General features: G+C 43.5%; 1 protein-coding gene across 1 annotated transcript in view; it reads left to right on the top strand.

The window, feature by feature from the left end:
* The first annotated feature begins 12,528 nt into the window (after nt 1–12,528).
* Nucleotides 12,529–19,618, top strand: part of PPP1R18 (protein phosphatase 1 regulatory subunit 18) — a 70,283-nt gene continuing 63,193 nt past the window's right edge. Inside the window, exons 1-2 of the mRNA XM_089656946.1 lie at nt 12,529–12,930; nt 15,866–17,272. Of these exons, the coding sequence (XP_089513072.1) occupies nt 16,007–17,272 (1,266 nt within the window). The 5' untranslated portion in view covers nt 12,529–12,930; nt 15,866–16,006. The remainder of the gene's footprint in view (nt 12,931–15,865; nt 17,273–19,618) is intronic.

A 19,618-nucleotide genomic window follows, 5' to 3' on the forward strand; every position in this document is an offset into this window, starting at 1 on the left:
TCAGCCCATGTGCTGAGCGTGAGAAAATCAAGCTGTGTAGGGCGACCTTAAATCCTGAAGTTCAAACACTGTTGCCAGTAAACAGAAAAAAAACAGCACTAGAATATGGAGTGCTATGTACTAATTGTCTGTGTATGTAGTGACTGGGGCGTATAGTTGCATGCAATCCTTGCAGTGTATAGTGCCTAATATGATTCAATCCAGATTTTGTATAGCAGAATAGGTCATCATCCATGGTGTAGTTAAGCTTAGGTCTGGAGCGTCCTATGTTAAGCTGACCATACAACAGAAACTGAAACTATTGAATCTCAAACAGTTCAGCAGGGACTGGCTGAGATTTGAACCGTGTATGGGCAAGCTAAATGTACTTCAGTTGATTGAACTTGGGTACAACCAGCCTGCCGGATTTAAGTGATTATTGGAAGTGACTGTTAAAGCTGCTAGCATTAATCGCTATGTTCTTCCAGGGGGAATGGCTTCCTCCACCACGCGAACACAATAGCTCTGAGGGAGGGATTCCCCTGTCAACACTCTGTGTTGATGGGGGAATCAAGCTAATTTCTTCTGTGGCTGAAGGAACGGAATTTTACTCTATGGCCTGCCTTTGTCATCCAGCATCCTATAGAACTATCAGTCAATGGCATTGCACTCTAAAATCCAGGTATTGCAGGATTATGAGTAATGGTGTTATTAACCTTCTACTGGTGATGTTATTATAAATTTCACTTTTATTAGGAACATGATACTGGTAACCTTCACACAATGCAGAATAAGTAAAACATATTAAACTTTTGTTCTTAATCCTACATCACAGGACAAATAGGACTTCATATTCATGACTTCTCCAGTTATGCTGCCACCTTTTGGTTAATTGGACACTAGCAAAAAAATCAAAAAAAATCAGGAGTTCCTGCCCAAGCATAACTGTTCCCAGCTCAGCTAAGGCTGATTTTTTTTTTGTCTAGTATGTTTAAGTAATCTAATCTTTGTCTCTCTGAAGATTCTTTTTATGGGCTTTAGTTCCCCCTAATGCTTGGTCTGTTCCTAACACCCCTGATGAGGTAAAGTGTTTTATCCAGATCAGCTGCGATGGCTGAGCGAGGCCATACCCAGACCATTCAGGTTAGAGTGGGGATGACCTGTAATAATGCAAGTTGGCACTGGATCCTGTGGGACAGTGATCTCCAGGATACAGTGTACAAGGTGAACTCACTGGTAGGGTGCGCTACAGGTCCACTGCAGTGATTCCCCTGGAGGGGAAGTTGAGCCACGATAGCGGGCACCGAGTCATCTGGCATGACAGCGGGCACCGGTTCACCAAGCTCGACAGCGGGCACCGAGTCATCTGGCACGACAGCGGGCACTGAGGCATCTGGCACGACAGCAGGCACCGAGTCACCTGCACGACAGTGGGCACTGGTTCACCAGGCTCGACAGCGGGCACTAAGCCATCTGGCATGACAGCGGGCACCGGTTCACTAAGCTCAACAGCGGGCTCGAGTCATCTGGCACGACAGCGGGCACCGAGTCATCTGGCACGACAGCGGGCACCGAGTCATCTGGCACGACAGTGGGCACTGAGTCATCTGGCAGAACAGCGGGCACCAAGGCATCAGGCACGACAGCGGGCACCGAGTGATCTGGCACGACAGCAGGCACCGAGTGATCTGGCACGACAGCGGGCACCGGTTCACCAGGCTCGACAGCGGGCACCGAGCCATCAGGCACGACAGCGGGCACCGAGGCATCAGGCACGACAGCGGGCACCAGTTCACCAAGCTCGACAGCGGGCACCGAGTCATTTGGCACAACAGCGGGCACCGGTTCACCAAGCTCGACAGCGGGCACTGAGTCATCTGGCACGATAGCGGGCACCGGTTCACCAAGCTTGACAACGGGCACCGAGTCATCAGGCACGACGGCGGGCACTGAGGCATCAGGCACGACAGCGGGCACCGAGGCAACAGGCACGACAGCGGGCACCGAGGCATCTGGTACGACAGCGGGCACCGAGTCATCTGGCACGACAGCGGGCACCGAGTCATCTGGCACGACAACGGGCATCGAGGCACCAGGCCGGACCAGGTCATCAGCCTGGATCATGAACACCGGGTCATCAGGCTGGATCGTGGCCATCAGGCGGGGTAGCGGGCACCAGCTCATCAAGCTGGATAGGATCATCAGGCTGGATCGGGTCATCGGGCTGGATCACGAATACCGGGTCATCAGGCTGGATCGGGACATCAGGCTGGATCGGGTCATCAGGCTGGATCACGAACATCGGGTCATCAGGCTGGATCGGGCCATCAGGCTGGGTAGCGGGCACCAGGTCATCATGCTGGATAGGATCATTAGGCTGGGTAGGATCATCAGGCTGGAACGGGTCATCAGGCCGGATCGGGTCATCAGGCGGGGTAGTGTACACTGGGTCATCAGGCATCAGGCTGAACAATGGAAGGCGGGTTCTCAGACAGCAGGCTGACCGATTTGGATACTGGTAGGATGGTACTGGTTGGAAAGAATTTTTGCTTCTTCTTGGGTTTAGTTACTGGGGGAATGCAAGTAAATGCAGGTCTGTAAATGGATTGAGTAGCTGGGGACAGAGAAGAGCTGGAGGATGGAACAGAGGAGGGAGTAGTTGCTACAGCTGCCTTTTTTACAGGATAGGTGCGAGTGGGAACAGGGTACTGACGTGGTAGATAGCAGGGTATACGGGGCTGTAACTGGGGGTGCTGTCAGGAATGCAGGAATAGAGCTTTGAGCAGAGGAATGATTAGAAGCAGGACGGGTTTGTTGCAAGCTGACTGAGGCTGGGTGTAACAAGTCTTAGCAGGACTGTAGTATTGGTTGAACAAAACTCAGCTTACACATGGCCCGTCTGACCAAAGACTGCACTGCGTTTATACACTCCACTAGCATATGTGGTGAACATGCTGAATAATGTTCCCAGAAGCAATCCGGATCATCCTCCAGCAACCATACCAGTGATTCTATTTGATCTACACTGAATGGTGGAAGAAAGTCATCCCTGCTCTCAGGGGTACTAGATGAAGCCAACTCAACACAAGCCTGAATCAATGGTTGCACCTCAGAGAACTCCGTGCCCTGATCTACTAGGGAATGTGCGACCCGTATGCATTCTAGCAGCTGATCCCTGGTATACTCCTGCAGAGTCTGATAGGCATATTCTCTGTCATCAAAGACTAGCAGATACAAGTAGATAACCTCCTCCGGATGCATCCTTCACAACAACAAGCCAAGATGGCTTCCCTGTGCAGCCACTTCTGGTCAGGAATGGCCTTGGTGTAATGTCAGGGCTCCGGGTATGACCAGAGGTGTGTGGATTGACAAAGGGAAACGCAGGCTTCAGGTATAGTGTAAATAAGAATTTATTAAGACTAAACAACACAAACGCAGTGCAAGGTAAACATAACACAGTGCAAGCAACCCAACCTCCAACAGATACCCATATATACAATCAAACGTAGTTGGGCAGGCCGGGTCGGTAGCAAACGGTACCAGGAGCAAGCGGAAGAGTGGTCAGGAATAGCTGAGGTCAGGACAGGTGGACTTCATTCAGAGTCAGGATCAGGCAGGAAGCAGACAGGATGCAGGTACAGGGGCTCATGGGAAACGTACACCAAGGCACTGACTGCAGGTCTGGCCATTCCTTAAATACACCTCCTGCAATCAGCCTCAGGTGATGGCTGATTGCAGGAGTGAGCTTTTGGTTGCTGAGAGCACCAGCTGGCCAGCCCTGGTACTGCAGCCCACATGGCAGATGAGTTCCACCACTAATGGTGAGTCCATTCCTGACAGTCACAGAATGTTCTTGCATAAGCAACAAGTCTCAGACTCCTGACAAAAGCCTACACCTCTGGAGCTGGATAAACATCCTCTTCCCAATCCTCCACTTGGATGGGGATGTTTATTGGCCTTTGTGACAGTCTGTACTTAGGAAGTCAAAGAAGACTGGATCTGCAGCCACTGTGTCTAGAGGTTCTCAGCGTTACACCTCTATGCTTTGTGCGCTCAAGTTTGGAGCCACAAACACTAGCCGTTTTCTTTGCAGCTCTGGAGAAGCTGTTGTCCTTGTGGGTCACAACACAACAGCTGGAGTGCTTCGGCTTACGTTTTTGACATGGCACAGGTGAAAGTACTACTTCTGTGGGAAAAAATGCCTGTCTCTCCAAATTCCAGGTGGAGTCTCTGAGGTCATTGTAAAGTCCCTTGATTCGAACCTGCATAAGGGTTCTGTGGAAGATGGTAGTCACATTTTAATGCGGTCTCTTGTGCCCTGTTTCACTCCAGCGCTCTTCAACTCAATATCCTGCTGATATGAGGCAAACGTCAGGAGTTCTTGGACCTGCCAATGCACCTGTCTCCTAAAACCAGGTCCGCTCTGGAATCCTGAATATCCACGTAGATGCTGGATACTGGGAAATCCTTCCTTCTGATGAATTGGAAGGCATTGACAACGAATGTCAGCCTTTTGGGATGGAAAGGTGTTCTGAAGAACCTATCGATTGAGGGAACGTCGTCAGAGGAGCGTAAAGTTCTGATCAACATCATGGAACTTTGGGCGATTTGGCTGGCTCTCCTACACCTTCAGTATCTCCCTGCTAGAGTGTAGTTTGACAGTGCTACTCCAGTGGCATTCGTCAACCATTGAGGAGAGGGAAGAAGTTGTTCTGCTCAGGAAGAAGCAGACCTGATCTTGTCTTGGACAGAACATCATGTTTCAGCCCTCTCCGCAGTGTACATTTCCAATGTGGAAAATTGGCTGGCAGGTAGACTTTCTCAACCATCGGAGCTCAAATGGGGAGAATGGACTCTTCATCTGGAGGTGTTCTCAGAGACCTGATTGTGGTGAGGGTGGCTGAATTGGATCTCCTGGCCTCTAGATTTAGCAACAAAGCTGGACAGCAATCCGTAGGCGTATGCAGTAGATGCCCTGGTGACTCCTTTGGGTCATTCTACTTTGGTCTATGCTTTCTCTCCACTACAGCTTTTTTTCTTGCCTGTTGTGGAGGATAAAGGTGGGAGGAGTTTCAGTGATTATTATTATATATGATTTATATAATGCCACCAGTTTGCGCAGCTCTTTACAAAATGAAGGTAGACATTACAGTTACAATACAATTTGGTACAAAAGGAAACAGAGGGCCCTGCTCGTTAGATTTTACAATCTTCTGACCAGTGATTGGCCAAGAATGGGGTATGCAGAAATAATAAATATTTTGCAGCAGGACTGTAATACAGATTTTGAACTCCTTCTTTTTAATGTGTAATATGTTTATAAAGAATTTTTTTTCTTACTTAATAAAATGTTTGCTGTAACAGGGTCCTATCCTCCATTCTGTTTTACAGTCGTTGGGTTTGATTGCCGAAGTCCCATGCGATAGGGGTGTTTCTGACACTTGTTCCTACCCTCCTTAAGGTGTGAAAGTTGAGCTCCAGGGTGGTGTACCAACATACATTCACCTAGTGTTAGGATCGTGATTTTGTGAATGCATGTTTCTTGTAGTGCTACAACTAAACAACAGAGGGCAGAAAAGTACCAGTTTGTTTTAGAGCTCTTAATTCATTGTTTGGAGATTGCTCCATTAACATTTATGGCAGAATGTGATGAGGCATAAGCTGAGATGTCCTCAGATGCTCTGTATCTGCTGAGGATGCATAGGGGGTAACTGCTTATTTTTCATGTATTTTTTTTTTTGTCTGACAGTACAGAATATAATTATGTAATACACATATATTGTGTTTCTTAGGCATGTTAGCTCCCTGTAAAAGGTTCTCTTGTGTAGACAAGTCCTGATACGGCTGCTGGGTCTCGCCATCCTGGATGTGATATCAACTGGAACAAAACTGTCATTCAAGTGACACTCTGTAGTATCATACTTTGCTTCTTTGCTGCATAAATGTTTATGAAGATAGGGCAGAAGAGCTGGGCCAGCACAGAGAATAATTAGATACTCCCACAAGAGGAGAAGGCTATAACATGGCTGGAGGAAGGTGGTTGTGCTAGAGAACTGTTTCTTCCTTGAGTAGTCCTATTCGCCAGCAAGTTCAGAGGCACATTGCAAGTCAATAAAAAATCTTTTAAAAAATGAGTGTGCTGTACACTAAATAATCATAAACAATAATAAATCAAATAAATGCTGCTACATGAAAAATGTACATAAATTAATTGAAATGACATAAGTCCACATTCATATATTAATTAAAAGTCCCCAAATCCAATAACACAGTGCTGTGTGCCAAAGAAATCATCCAACAGAAAGTGCATAGGTATCCACAAATGCTTGACATAAAAGAAAAAAATCAGCCTCTTACCAGACACTTTGATCTCCAATCAAGAGATCAAATGAGCAGATGGTGTTCAGATCCCACACTGACACCCTAGTTAGCCATATCAAGAAGATGAATGGACAACTGCAGGGTCACTTGAACGAATCCATCACATGCCTGACGAAGGTGTCCTGCGCGGGTCTGAAATGTTGCACTTTTCTTTGTGATGTGATTTTTTTTGCAATAAAAACCTTTTTGGACCATATCGAGATCCATGGCATGTTGGCGAATATGTACGTTTACTGCAGATACAGACTGATTTTACTGTTGTGAGTTTTGTAACACTTTAATGAGAGCAGCTAAAGCATGTTTTTGTGCCAACCAACTGGTCTTCTAGCAACATCAGGTCCTTAAATAATATCGAGGATTTAGTACTGTCCATGCTGTATGTGGAGATTTTCATGTGCCTGGTGAAGGCCCACAAGTACCTCTACAACTCCAGTGATGTTCATCACAAGAACCATGGAAAACGCCAGAGGTCCTGAGAAGAAATTGGTATAGTGGACATGATTCAAGAGCTCTGATATCACAAGACACTATACCACCATGTATTCAAATCAAGAAGGACACAGATGACAATGACAACATGTAAATGTCACAGATAATACTTCTCTCTATTGGGTAAAACAAAAATGCACAGTCACTTGTAAAAAAAGCTTGCATGCTCACTCTCCGTTGTCAATGGGGCTTCGATTAAAAAACAAACAAAATAAAAACATAAAAAACAGTGATTCTTTGATACAAGATACTATGAGGTGTTATTTTATCCCCACTTCAAATGCTCTGTTTTTTCTCTGATCTGCTATAATCTTTCTCCTAGTTTATACTTGTAGTTGAGGGGCATTATGGACAGGTGGTTGAGCTGTGGTTTTACAGCCCCCTTAAGCCATCTTGGTGGCCAGAGTGGGTTGTGCTCGAGAGACAATAATTAAATCCTCTGTCCCATTCAGCGTACAGTACCACTGCTGAATGTGACTGGGATCACAGGAAATCCACACGCAATGCATGTGGTTGCATTGAGGTGATGCAGACTTTTTACGGTTAAAACAGACAGTGAGGAGGTGACATATTGCCTCCCGGTTGCCTGTCAAATGCTCTCTGGAAAGCAATCTACCATAGATGGCTCTTCATGAGGTGGTGAAAGTGTAAACAAGCCCTAATACTCGTCACATAGAGCTTTGTTGTTCAGTCTAGGCAAAGCTAGAAATATTTTTAGGAGCAGAAATCTGTGCAATAATCTTTGTGAATTGACCTTCACATACGAAATGCTGAAAGATTGATCATTTAACTTGCATTTAGTAACTTCAGCAGATACAACATTGCGTTTTTTTAGTCACATGTCCTGTTAAAAAAATGCACTGAAAACACGGTAAAAACATATCAAAAATGCATATTCATTTTTTGCTGCGGATCAGTGTAAAAGTAGCCTTAACCACTTCCTGTCTGGCCCATGTATATAAACGGCCGGACGGTGGCAGAGCAGGGTCGGGTGGCCGTTAATAAATGGCCTTCCCGCGACCTGCTTGTGCACGCTACCTGGGAGCGTGCAGCACCGCAATCCGGTGCCTGCTGTGTCCTCCGGACACAGTGGAATACTGATTGTCAGACGGGACCTCTGTGTGAGGTCCCGATCATGTGATCACTGATTGGCCAATCAGTGATCACATGCAGAGTAGTAAGCAAGATGTCACTTCTGACATCATTGCTTACTACGTGTGAAATCTGTGAATGATCACAGAGGTCACATGGTACAAGACTATTCACAACAGCCTTCTACCATGTGACAAGCTGTGACCAATCACAGCTCACACAGTAGTTCTCAATGGCTGCAAGAATGCAGCTAGAGAGGAGGAGAAATGATTGCTTTTACAGCCTTTATGGGTGTAAAAGCAATCGGTGTAAAAAAAAAAAACTTCATCACCCTCTACAAGTAGAACAGTGTCACCATGGTGGTTGATGGTACTTGTAGGCATTCTTTCACAGAACTCTGGGAATGAATTATGTGGCTGTGTGGGTTGAGCCCATTGCACAGCTGTGCTGTTTCTAAATTGTGATAGCGGGTGCGGGGAGAGAATCCCCAGTTCTCTGTCACAGGGAGGCGGCAGATCGAGGAGAGAGGAGGCAGATGCTCAACATGTTACAAGCTACACCCTAAATATGCGTGTAACATGTTCAGAAAGGAGAAATAAGCCTTTGAAGTTAATGAGACCATGGCACAACCCCATTCCAAACACTGCTATGGCAATTGGGACGTGAGAGTTCAATGTAAAATCCCCATTGGAATTGATGAAACAGGCATACAAAAGGCAGCAGTATCGCCTCCTGAATGCCTATAAGCCGGCTGTCAAATACAATCTGAAAAGCAATGCACCATAGATCACTCTTCAGAGAGCTGTAAAGTTTGCTGCTAGTGTCAAAGAGGCCTTACCCAGCATGGCTCAATGTGTGGTGTGAATGAGGCCATGGTGAATTGAAAGGAAAAAAATACAATATTATTTTGAGAATTGAATCTAACATTTTCTAGTCTGCTTTTACAGATCCATTGTGCTAGTATTGCTGTGTACACATTGGCATCTCAGGTGGTTCTTGTCTTCACGGAGGATGCTGTTAGGGGCAACGCAGACATAATGTCCAGGACCAGCGTGTATGGCACAGGCAGTGCATTGATTGAGTCCCAGCTGGAGACTGGAATCTGGCTTGCTTGAAATATTGACCATCCCGATATGAGACTGAAGCATTCCTCACATCATGGTAAAGCAGGACTGAGTTTCCAGTCAGGACTGCAACTAAAGCCGCTTGTAGTAAAATGGCATTAGTGTCACAAAGCCATGCTTTGGAAAACCAACACTTTGGATGATGGGAAGATTCCAGGATTGCTTCATGTTGTGTTGGGTATGGCTGGTCTCATGCATGCTGAAAAATATTTTGTGACAAATATATAGTTCTTTTCAAAATAAACCTTTCACTAAGTATGGAAAAAAAATTCACAAAAGAAATAGGAACAGTATATAGGCATCAGAAGTGCTCTTTAGTACATGCAGATGATTTCCAACTTTTTTTTAAACAACTCTGAGATGTATCAGTAACTGTTTCCTTTTCTCAGCAGAATTTCAATCTTGGATTTATCACTTCTTGCCCCTGAGTGAGAGGTCTGTCTGCCTGTGGACCTTAGGCTACATTTACATTGGCGCATATCTGCGGATACCTTGCTGCATTCAGAGGTGGCTTAGTGCTGCCACTAGATGCAGCAGCATTCTGTGTTTTTAAGGATTTTTCTCAATCATATTAGTAAAGCTCCATGTACACTGGGCGGTTTGATAGCACTTGCAGCGTTTTGCCGCGTTTCTCACCATTAGAGCGTTTTTCCAGCTAAAAAACTCCTGTAGAAACCCGTTTTTCCAGCCAAAAAACGTTGATTACAGTCTATGTGTGTATGGACACATAGGATAACATGCTGGGGGGTTTACTGGCTGTAGAAAAAAAACGTCAAAAGCCAAAAACAGCCGCTGTAAAAACATCAAGTGTGCATGAGGACTAACGTGTGTATATAAAATGAAACATTGTTGCCCATCTTTAGGTTCATATATTTGATAGCATGATATTCATGTACTATGTTTCTAGATTCTGTTAATGTGTTCTCCTGAAGAAGCCAACGAATGTTCAAAACGCGTTGAGCTTTCATGTGGACTGTTTTACTTGATTTACACACATTTAGATGTAGAACATATTTGTGAGTCCGTTGTTATGAATATGTATTTTTATCTTTTGTATAAATAAATGTGGATTTTTTAATTGTATGCATTTTTGTAGCACTGAAATCTCTTGATTTGCCCATTTAAAAGTCCTCTGCTACACAATTTCAGGATTTTTCAAAATTCTGTCACTATGGCTGCGATTTAGTTCATTAAAAAATACCACCGTGTTGGTAATATGTGGAGGTAAATAATATCTCTTCTGTGTTAGAGTAAATTGTGTCGCATGTGTAATTCTGCAACAGATTTATATACACCTTACTGAAGGGCTGGATTCATGCTTTTGTGTTTTTCGTTTGATGTATTTTCCATTGAAATCAATAGAAATACATATTAACGAATGCGATAATTCGTCCGTTAACATGTACAATGATGCACGTTGATGTCTAATGGTACATATCATGATGCACATCAACGCGCATTGATGTGGTGATGATGTGTGCTGACATTCAATACAAAGTGTTTTGCAATTTGCCTTGAAAACAACGTGTTGACGTACGCTATGGCTTAAAAATACATAGGTGTACATCCAGCCTTTAAGTGGTTGTAAAGGTGCATTCTATGTCTATCTCTTCACAGCCCTCCCAATACTCACCTGAGCCCCCTCTCGATGCAGCGATGTGCATGGGAGCCTTGGCTGTCCCACGTGTCTCGCTCCCCCCACAGCCCCCTAATACTCACCTGAGCCCCCTCTCGATGCAGCATTGTGCACAGGAGCCTCGGCTCTCCTGGGTCTCTTGCTCCTCATAGCCTGAGACATAGCAGCAGAAGCCATTGGCTCCCACTGCTGTCAATCATAGCCAGTGAGCCAATGAGGAGAGAACAGGGGGTTGGGCTGACCCATTACTTTATGTGTCTTATAATCGCATAGAGCAAGGAGCCAGGAGTGCTGGCGGAGGACCCATGAAGAAGAGGATTGGGGTTGTTCTGTGCAAAACCATTACACAAAGTAAGTAAGTATCCCATGCTTGTTATTTAAAAACCAACAAAAAAAAAATTAACCTTTAATATTACTTTAAAGAGGAGCTCCAGTCCCCCCCCCCCCCCAAAAAAAAAAAAATTAAAACTCAGCAGCTACAAATACTGTAGCTGCTGACTTTGAATATAAGGGCACTTGCCTGTCCAGGGATCCAGCGATGTCCTCACCCGAACTGATCCTTCAATTAGCTTCTGGTGCAGTTGCTGGCATCTCAGGTAAGGGAAACCGGCAGTCAAGCTTTCCGGCTTCACAGTTGGTTTCCTACAGCGCATGAGCAAGCCAAGCTGCATTTGTGAATGGTCCTGCAGTCTTTTGGGACCTGTGTGTGTCTCCGAAGGCTACAGAGGGAAGGAGGAGGGGCAGAACTTCATCACAGATCATCACGGATCTGACCCGGAAATGGGAGCGGGTACCTGTCAAAACCAGGTACCCGCTAACCCCTCCCCCTTCCCCAAAAATGCCACGTGTGGCACTGGAGGGGGGAAGGATGCAGACAAGCAGAACTTCCTCTTTTGGGTCAAGTTATATACGTATTTGTCTAAACTTTCTTGCATTTTTGGTGCATTTGTTATGCTTTTGTGCATTTTTCATGTGATCCCATCGAAGTCTATGGAGCCAAACTTGCACCAAAAATAACTATTTTTGAGTCGCACAGAATATCACTGCATAGGTGTGAATGGGCCCCATAGACCATAATGGGATGCCTCTTGTCGCACAACAAACCACACAGGTGTGAACAGGGACTTTAAAATGTCACCATTTGTTGCATGCATGGGAGACAAATTTTTGATGAGTGTCTATAGCTAGCAATACGTGGATTGAAATTCAGCTGACTTTTGTACAACCAGCTTGTTGGGTTTTTCCTGAATGATCAGTGGTGCTGGCTATAGCCGGAAACACTGATCATTGTATTCTGACGGCAGGGAAGGCTCCCTGCCAGCAGAATAAAATAGCACAGCGGGAAGGATTCCCCTATCCCCATTGAATGTGTGGATGTGGGAATCGGCTCATATTTTTTTAATTCAACCCACTAGTTGAAGGGAAAAAAAGTGAATCGTGCATGGCCAACCTAAGACACTCTTTATGCATTCCAGGGCATGGATGGTCTTCGGGAAGTTCTTTTTTTAATTTTATTCTGTAAAGCTCTCTCATTGATATTTTTCAAAAAGTACACAAAGATGTTTCTGTTCTAACAAGACGTTTCTGTGTGCTGATTGTTTAATTGGGACTTTTACGCACAAGAGACGAAGAGGAAGTTATGATGGGAAGTGAGCAGTCAGCATCGGAATGTGGTTTTGAGTAACATTATCAGAGCATTCAGCAGAAGCCCCTCAGCAGTGGTAGGGTTAATAAGCCTGTATCACCCCCCCCCCCTCCTCAGTATCTCCACCCTCCCCCTTTACTCAGTATTATTCATAGCAGTAACCTCACCCTCCACCCCCTCTCTCTCCTTCTGTCTCTGATTCAATTTCTTCTTTCCACACACCCTCTTCTCTCTCTCACTCTCCTTCATTTAAAGGGATTTTATTCCACATTCTCTTATCCAGAAAGAGAAATGTAAGATTTTTTTTTTAATCCTCCAAGTATAAGCTTCCCATATTCTAAAAATCCCAACTTTTCTCCTGGAGAAATCCTAGAAGAATCAGGATCTGGCTGTGATTTCTATGATTCTAAACCCTTACCCACTATAAGCATTTGTTTATTTTTTTCACTGAAACTTAGGTTGTAGGAGGAGAGTCGACAACAGTTATCCCTGGTCCATTTCCATGGACATTCACGTCAGAATGGGTCACTGGACATAGCGGGAGCGAGCTTTTGTACCCAGCGTTGGAGAACAGGCAAGCAGTGGTATGTACATCTGTACTGTCCATCATGTCATTTCTGAATATTGCTGCATAAAATGAGATGTACACGTACTGATCGTCTTGCTCCTAGACATAGATTTCACATACTGTAGAATGACAAATGGATATATATCACGCTGGGCAATGTAGACATACCTACACCTCTTGTCTGTTGCATATATATATATATATATATATATATATATATATATATATATATATAAAATGTCTGTGCACGTATACAGTATATGCTGTGTATGTGTGATAGATATATATATATATATATATATATATATATATTGTCTGTTGCATATATATATATATATATATATATATTTATGTGCACGTATACAGTATATGCTGTGTATGTGTGATATATATATATATATATAATATACTGTGTATGTTTGTATGTGTATATATATATATATATATATATATATATATATATATACTGTATATGTATGTGTGTGAAATATATATGAACACTGGGCCTCATATATCAAACTGGCCCATCTTCATTTTACAGCCCATTAAATTTTCCTTTGCAAGTTTCCAGGGAAGCTTGGAAAGGGAAAGGAAGAATCTGATTAGTTGCCAAAAACAGCACAGACTGTTTTCAGTTTTTTAACATATATACTGTATTTTGTACTGTATGCTGCTTCTTCTGTTTTGCCATATAGCTTAGAATTTATCTCTTTTATATTGTACATATATATATATATATACTGTACACCTTTTATGCTGCTTTTTATTAATAGACATTTAGGTTATAACTTTTATATACAATAGATATGCAACACACACACACACACACACACGTTTGTATTCTATGGCATATACAACCTTCTGTTTATATATTCTCTATCTGTCCTTACAGTGATGGGTACTTGTTCTATATGCTGCCTATGTGTCAGGTTTCATAGCAGAGCCCCGTGTATGTGTATATATCTCAGAGTGTGTGTGAACAGCTGCGCCTTTGTCTTGCCATTGTCTCTATAGACTGGCCTGATTACCCAAACTGTGCATGTCTTCCAATCACGGCTGTCTGGACTCGGCTCAGTGACACTTGGCATGTCATTTATGCTGTCGCCATATATTTTAATTGCTCTGTGTTGCCCCTACAATATTTTGCTGCTTTTCAATGCCCCCCCACCCCCATATTTCTGTGATATGTGTCCTGCTATATTAAGCCTGTGGTGTTTCCTGACGTCTGCCCCCCCCCCCCCCCTTCCCTGTCTGGTTGCTCTAAGATGTCTCACTATCCTGTGACAATTCATAGAACCCAATCTAAGGATGTCTGTGTTGTCTTGCTCCTTGGCTGCCTCTGTGCCGTCTCGTTGCCTGGATGGCTGATTACACTGTACTGTCCAGTTCCTTTGTCTAATTATACTCGACTGTCTCCTCTCCCTTTTTATAGTGCCATTTCACTGCCCTCTGTGATTGCACTGTGCTGTCTCAGATATTTAAATAATTGCACTTTCTTGTCTCAAATCTCTATATGATTTTGCTTTGCTGCCTCAACGCTTTGTACTACTGTGCTCTGCTGTCTCTCTGCTATGATTGATTGTGCTGAAATGTCTCTTCTATGTATGATTGTGTTGGACTGTTTTTCTGCTAGGTATAATTATGCTGAGCTATCTCTCTGCTATGTATGATTATCCTGGGTTGATTCTCTACTATGTATGATTGCACTGTGTTACCTCTCTCTATCTATTCTGTACAACTGTACTATTGCCTACATGTGATACTGGTTGGTGCCTTACTTTGTATTTTTTTCCTGCGTTCGACTTTGATTTCTTTATTACCATTCCTAAGTCCATTGTCATCCTTCCGTATATCAATCTGTCTCCAGTCTACACCATTCTTGCTGTTTAGGAATTTTAGGTTATCTGTGCACTCACAACAAATCAAAAGTACTGCGTAAGGTATCATGCCAGCCTATCCTGTTCTTCAAAAGAAGATCGGAGCACTTTGTCACCACCCACCATATTGCTAAAGGCTACATTCTACTGGTTAAGGAAGACTGAGTTTTTATTCTATAAATGCTACTAATACAAACCCTAGAACACCTTAGTCTGTAGTGTGCTCTCTGAAACCATTGACAAATAAAACAAGGTAAATGGCCACAATTATATAAATACGGCCATTGAGAAACCAGACATTGCTCTTATTTCTTGTTCAGTGTCTACATCCACCTCTTTATCTCTTCTTACATTTCCTTTATTCATTTTTTCCATTCTTATGCAGCTCACAAGTTGTTCCAAACTTTCACTATTCTGCAGTGTAAACTTTTTTCTAGCACATTTAATTCTGTTTTTATTCCTTCTGAGATTATTTTATCACAAAATAAATGCTAATAAATACTTTTTGTGTGTTTATTGTTCCAACATATCTTTTAGTATTTTTCAGAGAATTGTGTTGTAAATTACAGTCATGGCCCTTAAAGTAACACATAAAGTAATGTCCCTACCACAATCACAGGCTTTTACGATCAATAAGATGCAAAATTGGAAGATGACTTATCTACCAGTACCTCTTTGATTTGTGGAAGGAAAGTGAAAAACCCCCCAAAAACGTACACACCTTGTGTAGAAGAGGCTTCATGCACATACACATGAAGGACAAAATAATCCTTCACTCACACAAATAAAGTGGATGGAGGAATCCCTCCCGCTTAGAACATTGTATTCTGACAGCAGCATCTACTGCTGTCAGAATACACAGATTGAGGAAAATTTGACATGTCCCTTCAATAGAAGTTGATTAAATATGTGACTTCTATCAAGTGGCGGAGGCCACACTCTGATCAAAATTTGGCCTGGCCCTATTGAACTGGCAAATTTTCAATCAGTGTTTGGTCAACTTTACTCTATTGCTTCTTTGTTTCCAGACCTTCTGCTGCCATTCTTTAAATTTATATTTTCTTTCTTTCCTAGGAGTTTAAAAAACCAAAGGCTTACTACATTGTCTTCTGTACAACATGCCACCTTGGCGGATTCTGTCCACTGTGTTGGGACAATAGGCCAGAGCTGAGTCCACAATCACGCTTTGTAACTGGATTCCATAGCCAGGCTGTGATGGAAGTCCCTGACTGGAAGTTTCATCTACTGGAGCGGAAAAGAAAAGAAGAGGAAGAGGCAAAGAGGAAAGAAAGGGAAGAGGAGGAAAGACTTGCCAAGATGCCTGCCTGGAAAAGAGAGATCATTCTACGACGCAAGGCCAAAGCTGAGGCATCAATGTTGGAGAATAAAGTTGAATTGGAAGATGGGGAACAGGAAGAGAGAGAGAAGATCGCTGTTGTAGAGGAAGAAGAAAAAGAGAGCAGGGTCCTAAGGGAAAATATTGGGCCAGTTCAGCAAAATCCGTTTATCCAACAGGAGAAGCAGAAGAGGATCCCAGAGTATTCCTGTACAAAGTCTAAGCCTATCACAGAGCAGGCAGTCAATCGCACTGCAAAGGCAGAAGACATAGTCAGGGATCCTCACCTTGCTAATGAGGTAAAGGACCAAGAGACTCGGTTAGAAGAACACCAGCCTCTTTCTGTAGAAGGTAAGGGAAGGGTAAGCAGGTTGCTTAGCCGTTTTGGAGGCTCAAGGACAGAGGATGAAAACAGTGATCCTTGTTTGCAGCGGATAAATGGGGAGGCAAGCTCGCCATCCAAGACTCTGTCACCTAGTCCTGTTGTATTAACTGACTTTGAAACCCAGGCCTCTACTGCTTTTGCCAACCCTGTTCTTTCTTCTCCTTCCTGTCATCGAGCTGTCACGGGAAGCCAGACTTTAACTCAGGAAACCACTCTCTCCTCCCACGTCTCCCCTTCCCCTTCCTGCATTGACTCTGAGCCAGCTGAGCTCTCGCCCTGTGTGGCCCCCACGGCCATGAGTGGCTTTATCAACAGGCCTAGCATGACAGAAGAAGTCAGGTCTTTTCCTTTCCAGCTACGTCCAGCATCTGCGGGCTCTCCCAGACAGTTCAAACAGGCTGCCCAGGTTTCACCAACCCAAACAAAACCAGAAACTTTGAAACCCAGTCCTGAGAAATCAGTAGAAGATGGGGAAAGAGGTCTCAGTCCATCCAAGGCACCATCCAACCTCCAGACCTTCAAAAGAGGACCAGTGGAGAGCCAAGCAATGCAGAGGAGAAAAGGCAACACCATTACTGTCAACCCACGTAAAGCGCCTGTCTGTGAGAATGGTGTTGCTGCCACAGAGACCAAGACCCCAACTGCTAAGCCGGACTCGGGAAAGAAGCGCTATCCAACAGTGGATGAGATCAAAGTGATTGGTGGTTACCTGGCTTTGTCTAGGTCATGCCTGGCCAAGAACACCAGGGACAAGAAAAAGGTAAGACAATATATTTGCTATATGTGTTATTGCTGCAGGATTTGCCTAAATTTTATGTATTCATTTAATTATATTGAATTTGCTGTCTCTCTCTTCTTTTACTGAGGATGTATGCCTTTACTTCATGGCATTCTTTTTTCTTCATGCATCTTCCTCTTACAGTGCATGCAGGAAACTCACCTTCTTTTGGTGTGAACAGGCATTAAGAATTTGATTCCATTGCAGTGATGTCTAATTATTTGTTTTGGGACACTAGGCTTTACGTTTCCAGATGCATAAGTCTGCAAATGTTTAAGGGCCGGTTCACACCAGGTGTAGTGTAGTGCAGTGTGATTTGAGCCCATTCACTTTGAAAGGGCTGAATCGCACTGGATCACACTAAAAGTAGTACATGAACTACTTTAAAAAATGCACTGAAGATATGCACATAAAATATTTGGACAAGAAAAAATGCACTGAAACTGGATCGCTTAGTACTTCTGTACCATGCAATCTGGTGGAGAAAAAGGCACTGCGTTTGCAACCTGTGTTTTGGGTGTCATTAAATTAACATTGACATCCACTGCAGATCGCAACTGTAAGGCTATGTGTTCTACAGAGATTGAGCAGCTTTCCCCTTCCGGCCCAGATGTGAGCTGAGGTCCTGGCAGCAGAGGGGGAAGCCTTGCATGATTCTCTACTCAGTATGTTTATATTGTTAGGCTCCATTCACACTTGTGCGACTCCAAAGTCATTTGATTTATTTGCAACTTTACATTGCAACTTTGACGCAATTTTGGTGCAGCTTTGGATGGGTTCAACTTGGATGTGACTTTTTATCCACATATAGTCATAATAAATCCTGTTTACTGCAATTTCCACCTTGCATATTTTAGCATGTTATAGCTTGCTACAGCTGTGTTGATATTAATCAGCAATTGCATAACTCCTTCAGCTGATAATGATAGAAAACACTTGGCAACATAAGGCTATGTCCATACACAGGTAGATTCCCAGCTTTACCTGTGATAAGAATTGGGCCACATATAAGGCCCCTTTCACATTGGCATTTCATTTTACTCATTAGTTTTTTCAAAGAAAAAATGGATCTGTTTTTACTTCAGTTTTTCACATCCATTACCAATGCACAAAGGGACAGAAAAACAGACCATTTGGCCATTTACATCCGTTTTTCTTCCCTTCTGTTTTTTTACGTAACAAAAATGCAGACTTGTTCCATTTAAAAATCGGACCTGAACGGAAGCTGACAATAAACTGATGTAAATGGACGACATCCGGTTTTTATCCAGTTGTCCATAGGAATGCATTGCTGTCCATTTTCATCCATCAACAGACGGATAAAAAACTGACAGACAGAATGCTCATGGGAAGGACCCTTAGTGCTCTAGAGTCCATCTCACCCACAGAAGCACTATTGCTTAAATATAGAAGAGGGAAGGAAGTGTTAAAGGGAAAGCACAGTATATTCGTGTTTGCACATTTTAAGTTATTTTTGCAGTTAACCCTAAAGTAATCTTTTATTCGACTTATGCATCTTTACATGCTTATTTTCCCATTATTTTTGAAAATAAGAGATTTGTAGATAGTGACAAGAAATATTATAGATCTGCTTTTAAACTAGCTTTACTTCCCAGTTTAAAGAAACACTGAATAGGCAAAGTAGTGTACCCAGTGACCATTTCAGTGAGCCATAGAAAATCTGAAGCCAGCGCCCCTGTTTGTTCTTGTGTTTGAATACAATGGATGGCAGTGGAGATTCCTCTATCCACTCTATATCGCATGGATGGGGAATCAGATGAATTTCACTTCAGCTGTGGTCCAAGCTGTGTCCCAAGAGGTTGTAGGTGGGGGGTTAGTGGAAGGAGACAAACTTCCAGTTGAATCCCCTAGGTGATCCGCCTAGAAGTGGGAGCGGGGTACCTACCAAATCTAGGTACCTGCTCCCCCCCCATCAAAAAATGCCCAAAAAGTGTTAGACAACCATGGGGACGAGGGGTTATGGGGGGCTGGGAAAATAAAGAGGAACATTCCCTTTGGAGTGAAGCTCTGCTTTAACTGTGCATGCACTTCTAATAAATGTCCCACGGAAGATTTCGGCTCAGAGATTTCAAGCAATGAGACATCTGTCCATGTAAGGCAAGCAAAAGGCAATGTACTTCATCATTTTGAGTGGACAAGATTGAAGACTTGTCACTTTAAATCTAAAAGCTGTACTTTCCAAGAGTCCTGTGAACAAAGGAAAACTTCATCTCCAGTAAATAAAAGTTCCCTTCTTTTCTCTTTTTCCTCTCTCTCTATCCAAAATTGAATTTGTCCAGCAATGCTGTTCTCTGTCCCTCTCTCCCC

Source organism: Staurois parvus, unplaced genomic scaffold (assembly GCF_062004578.1).
Source record: "Staurois parvus isolate SC_StPar_1 unplaced genomic scaffold, SC_StPar_1.0 ptg000950l, whole genome shotgun sequence".
Taxonomy (NCBI): domain Eukaryota; kingdom Metazoa; phylum Chordata; class Amphibia; order Anura; family Ranidae; genus Staurois; species Staurois parvus.